Raw genomic sequence first — 6,171 nt, 5'->3', positions numbered from 1 at the left:
AATACGTCAACAAAGGCAGTGACGTGGCAGTTTTTGGCTTGCAGCCCGAAATCAAAGATTTCGATGAAATTGTACAATATCAGGCTGGAAGATACATAAGCAGTAATGAAGCTGTTTGGCGAATTCTTTCATTTCCGATACATGAACGTAGTCCAGCTGTTGTTCACTTAGCGGTACATTTACAGAATGGTCAACGTGTTTATTTCACGGAAACCAACGTGCAACAAAGAGTCCTGAATCCACCGGATACAACATTAACAGCTTTTTTTTCGCTTTGCAAAAATGATTCTTTTGCAAAAAAACTGCTGTATACTGAAGTGCCTTCGTATTACACGTGGAATACTAAAAATAAAGTATTTGAGCGTCGAAAACAGGGTAAGTCAGTCGACGGCCAACCTACCATCTTCAAAGATACCACGATAGGAAGACTCTACACCGTTCACCCCAATCAACATGAATTCTTCTTTCTACGCCTGCTTTTGGTGAATGTACCCGGTCCGACATCCTTTGAGTATTTGAGGACTGTAAATGGTACTATACATGACACTTACCGTAGTGCATGCCAAGCTCTGAATTTATTGGAGAATGACCAACACTGGGATAACTGCATCAATGACGCGTGCGAAACGTCAACCCCAAGTCAAATTCGTCCATTGTTTGGCATCATTTTAACAACTTGCTCTCCATCAGCTCCTACAGAGTTATGGGAAAAATATAAGTAAAAAATGTCCGAAGATATACTCCATCGAAAACAGTTAGAGACGTCAGATATGACTTTTGATTTTACATCAGAAATTTATAACTACACTTTAGTTGTTATAGAAGATTTGTGCGTAAGTATGGCAAACAAACCTCTTCAGGATTTGGGAATGCCTTCACCTAACCGTATCGCTGCTGTTCCGACATGTGTAGAATTGGATCGTGAACAAAGTTACAGTACGAGTGATCTATTGTCGTATGTACAAAATAACATTTCCAAGTTAACGTCGGAACAAAAAGACATTTATGATACGATAATGCATTGTGTCGATAACAACGTTGGAGAAATTTTCTTTTTGGATGCGCCAGGAGGTACTGGTAAAACGTTTGTGATAAAACTGATTCTGGCATCAATTCGATCAAAAAATGATATAGCGTTGGCAATTGCGTCGTCCGGAATAGCCGCAACATTGCTGCCTGGTGGAAGAACTGCTCATTCCGCTTTGAAATTGCCTCTGAACTTGCATTCTACAGAAACTCCCACGTGCAATATTTCCAAATCATCTGGGATGGGTAAAGTATTGCAGCAATGCAAACTTATTATTTGGGATGAGTGCACAATGGCACACAAAAAATCGCTCGAGGCTCTGGATCAATGCTTGAAAGATTTGCGAGGGAAGTCGAAACCCTTTGGCAGCACATTAATATTGCTTGCGGGAGATTTCAGGCAAACATTACCTATAATACCTAGATCAACTCCTGCAGACGAAATGAATGCTTGCCTGAAAAATTCTAATTTATGGGCACACGTAAAAACATTAAAATTAACTACAAATATGCGTGTCCGATTGCAAAACGATGACTCTGGTCAAACATTTTCAGATCAATTGCTGGCAATGGGAAACGGAAAGCTCCCAGTAGACTCAATTTCAGGACGTATACAACTACCTGCTGATTTCTATAATTTAGTGACGTCCAAAAATGAATTGATTGAAAAAGTATTTCCGAATATTCTAAAAAATTATAAAAATAATAAATGGCTAAGTGAAAGAGCGATTCTCGCACCCAAAAATATAGAAGTCCACGAAATCAACAATATTGTTTTGACCAAGATTCGAGACCAGGCAGTCCTTTACAAGTCAGTCGACACAGTTTTGGAACCAAATGAAGCGGTTAATTATCCATCTGAATTTTTAAATTCCATAGATCTTTCAGGGTTTCCACCACACGTGCTACAACTAAAAATAGGCGTACCAATAATACTTTTAAGAAATATAAACCCACCAAAGCTTTGCAATGGCACTCGACTTGCCGTAAAAAAAACAATGGAAAACCTAATAGAGGCCACAATCTTGACAGGGCCTTTTGAGGGTGAGGCTGTTCTTATTCCTCGCATTCCCATGATTCCAACGGATCTGCCTTTTCAATTTAAAAGATTGCAATTCCCAATTCGATTAGCATTTGCAATCACCATTAACAAAGCTCAAGGTCAATCATTAGAAAAATGTGGTATAGATCTTAATACTGATTGTTTTTCCCATGGACAATTGTACGTTGCATGTTCGAGGGTCGGTAAACCTGACAATCTATTTATATGCAGCGACAATTGGACAGCGAAGAATGTTGTATATTCGCAAGTTTTACGCAGTTAATCTGTATTTTGGAACCAAATGAAGCGGTTAATTATCCATCTGAATTTTTAAATTCCATAGATCCTTCAGGGTTTCCACCACACGTGCTACAACTAAAAATAGGCGTACCAATAATACTTTTAAGAAATATCAACCCACCAAAGCTTTGCAATGGCACGCGACTTGCCGTAAAAAAAAACAATGGAAAACCTAATAGAGGCCACAATCTTGACAGGGCCTTATGAGGGTGAGGCTGTTCTTATTCCTCGCATTCCCATGATTCCAACGGATCTGCTTTTTCAATTTAAAAGATTGCAATTCCCAATTCGATTAGCATTTGCAACCACCATCAACAAAGCTCAAGGGCAATCACTAGAAAAATGCGGTATAGATCTTAATACAGATTGCTTTACCAATGTACAATTGTATGTTGCATCTTTGAGGGTCGGTAAACCTGACAATCTATTTATACGCACTGACAATGGGACAGCGAAGACTGTTGTATATTCACAAGTTTTACGTAGTTAATTTGTATTGTATTTATCTATCTATCTATCTATATAAAAACGAGTTGTGTGTATGCATGTTTGTTTGTTTGTAAAAAGAGCGTTTGCATATGACGTCATTATTAGTACATACGGCTTTGTATATGGACAGACAATGGGAAAGCCAAGAATGTTGTATATTCGCAATTTTTACGTAGTTTGAAACACATATATAAATCTATCTATATTCACAGGTGGGACACAGGGACACAACTACAATGGCGCGTAACTAATATGGCGCGTAACGACTTACGCGCGCGGGGGGGCTTGGGGGGGCGAAGCGCCCCACCAACTAGGTGTTGGGGTGGCGCGAAGCGCCACCCCAACAGCTAGTTACCAATATTTTCTTTTGTACGTATATTACAACATTGAAAATAAGACTAAAAATTACAGTGAAATAAAATCTTGAACTGATGAGCTTTCAGCAATGAATGTCAGTGTATACCAAATACTGAGCTTAATTTAACTAGTTGTTTCGAAAACTGTGCAAGACACATATAGTTTTCAGTTGAAAATAAATTTAGACAATTAGAAAAGAATGAAGTTCGGAAATGTCAAATTGAGGGCTATAGGCTAGGGTTGTTCTTTACTAGGTTTCCTAAAAGGTTGCGATGTCTTAATATTCTTTCTGTCACTGAACTTAATCCCAATTTCCCTCCTGACATTCAAATTTTTTCTTTCAAGTGTCCGTGAAGTTTGGATCTTCATGAAACTTACCTATAGAGTTGGTCTCAAAGAATAGTTAATAATTCAAATTATCTCCTAATTATTTAGTAAGGGTGTCCGAAAATTCCGCTTCATAGTTGACTTGTTGTGTACTATGATGCTGTATTAATATTTTGTGTTTACAACTGGGACATTCCAACTTTTCGTTAACTTCCACCAGCTTATTAAATTTTCATGTACCAACATTTCATTTTCTTTTTTCATATTAACTGTTATGCTGCGTAAACAAAACAATATATAAAATAGAAGAATTTTTTATACCTTCCAGCTACCACTTCGGACATATTTCTACATATTGTGCCATTACCCCATATTTTAAATTTAATTCCACTGTTTTCATCATTTTACAAAAAAAAAAAAAAAAAAAACAACAATAGACCCTTGTGAAAAAAAATCAGCTGAAGAGTGAGCCGCGGCTCACTTAAATAACTAATTTATTCACACAATCAACAGAATAAAGATAAAGTTAAAGAACAAGACGAAGAATAAGAAGAAAGATAAAATAAAATTGGAACTAAATCCCTCCTCTTCATTTAGGATCCCGCTCTTTATTTAGTATGCTAGCAGTAAAAATCTTAATATGTGCAACAGCTGTCGGCTGTCCCGTTCCTAAACAGTGTATCGGTTTTTACAGGAAAGCCTTGACCAGTTTCTAAAGAACATTGTTTTTTCTGTATTTACACTATTCCTAAAATGTGGTTTAGTAGTTTTCATGCATATACATTGTTTTTCAACACAAGAAAAATTATAGAAAACTTTCACCTCCTCATTTTCTTCATAGTCTGCTTGCATTCAGAAAGTCAATAAATTAGCATATGAACTACTTAGCAATGTTTGAATTTAAGTCACGAAACTTGCTAAAACTTGCTAAAACTGCAAAAAAGAAACGCTTTCAAAACGTCTTTACAAAAAGTATAGCAAATATAAACTCTGATGGTAGTGATAGCTTAGGTGATGAGCGTGGTAAAGATGCAAGCTTATGGATTAGTCCTTTGGTGGTGGTCCGTCAGATACACTGTTTTGAATGGAAACAGTCATGTTGATTAAGATAAAAAGCAAACAGGTGCTGAGCTGATAGCAACGTAGGATGGTGCAAAAGACATTTCGCAGCAAATTCTGAGCTTTGATTCTCAACTTAGATATATATTCTAACGCGTTTAATCCAGACAGTTGAATGGGAAAAAGATGCATTTTCAGATGTGATATTTTGCTTTGTAAGAAACAGCATTTTGAACTGAATTCTAAGATTGAGACTGTTACAAATTTATTAAATTTCGTGAGGTAGAAACTCCCTGTTTTCGAGTATCAACTTGAAAACCTTACCAATTTCTTTTTGACGAGCCTTGGAAACAGCACAAACTTCTCTAAATTTTCTTGGCATGGACTCTTGTCGACAAATGAGATATAAACAAGCTGAGCCAATAGAATCTTTAGTCATCCCTTTCAAGTATTCTTTATCATGAATCGTGTTAAATATTTGAATAGCTTTATCGACTACTGCCTTCGTTAAATTAAGTTTTTCAGCCATTTCTTTAATGTTTCTTGCAGCCATTTTCAAAGTTTGATTAAAAATTCTCTTTTGGTTCCTGGACTCGTCGCTTGGCACATTTGGCGGCATATCATCTGGCTTATCACCTTCAGGGTGAACAATTTTACTGTTTTCGACAGGACGCGAAGTCTTAGTGTAGTTCCATTCTACACTAACATCAAGACATCTATCAACACAGACCAATCCACATTCCGGACAAATGATATCCCCTGCGTGAGAATCTTCAATTAAACATGCTTCAGGGTGATAATAACAGGATGCCATTTCTATAGGTGTACTGGTTTTAATGATCAAAGCAACGTTTTGAAACAGCTCAGTTGAAAAACACATTTGTATGAAATTTAATATTTATATATTTTAAGTTCTATCGAAGTATTTTCTGATTAAAGGTTGTAGTACTTATTTTTGCAGCTATAAAAGAATAATTAAACTTACTTTTTATGCAGTTTAATCACAATTAATAAGTGAAGCAGTAAATAAGTGAATAAGTGATTTACTTCAAAGTAAATGACATCACAAGTCACTACATTACAGATCACTCATTGCATAGTTATAATAGATGTATACCTTTAATCACAAAGAAGTCCTCGCTGTCAAGCACTTATTACAACAAGAAAAATATGAAGAAAAGAACTCAAGGAAATATGGAATCATTGTCAACTCCAGTGTGAAAGCCGCTTTTTAGTCACATTTTTACATAGTTCACGTTCTCTTGGAGAACGTATGAAATATCCAGACAGGGATAGTCCTTACAGTAGCCCTTTGTATGGAGAGATAGATGAGTCTTTGCATATTTTTTAGGGGAGCGTAGGGAGTTGTGCTTGGAAATATTTGGTTGGGAAGTCGGGGGGAGGGATTGGATTTGGAAATTTCTCGAAGTAGGTATTACTTAGGTATAAATAATATTGGAAAGTTCGTCCGGGTCGGTTTGAGGTATTGGCCTGATTTTCTTAATTAATTAGTTTTAGTGTCTTTTCATATTGTGTTTTGCTGCTGTATTTTTTCGCTTGTTTTGTGTCTG

The 6,171-nt window shown here is 36.5% G+C and overlaps 1 protein-coding gene across 1 annotated transcript; it reads right to left on the bottom strand.

The window, feature by feature from the left end:
* Positions 1-4,868: 4,868 nt before the first annotated feature.
* Positions 4,869-5,414, bottom strand: LOC136027683 (transcription initiation factor IIB-like). Its single transcript, XM_065705130.1, has one exon. The coding sequence runs from the start codon at positions 5,412-5,414 to the stop codon at positions 4,869-4,871; it is 546 nt and encodes a 181-aa protein (XP_065561202.1).
* Positions 5,415-6,171: the final 757 nt, after the last annotated feature.

Source organism: Artemia franciscana, chromosome 5, assembly GCF_032884065.1.
Source record: "Artemia franciscana chromosome 5, ASM3288406v1, whole genome shotgun sequence".
NCBI classification, from domain to species: domain Eukaryota; kingdom Metazoa; phylum Arthropoda; class Branchiopoda; order Anostraca; family Artemiidae; genus Artemia; species Artemia franciscana.
This window is presented reverse-complemented; position numbering and strand designations above follow the sequence as displayed.

Bases quoted from the DNA above. Each gene is read 5' to 3' on its own strand.
- LOC136027683 (XM_065705130.1), bottom strand. From the start codon at position 5,414: ATGGCATCCTGTTATTATCACCCTGAAGCATGTTTAATTGAAGATTCT.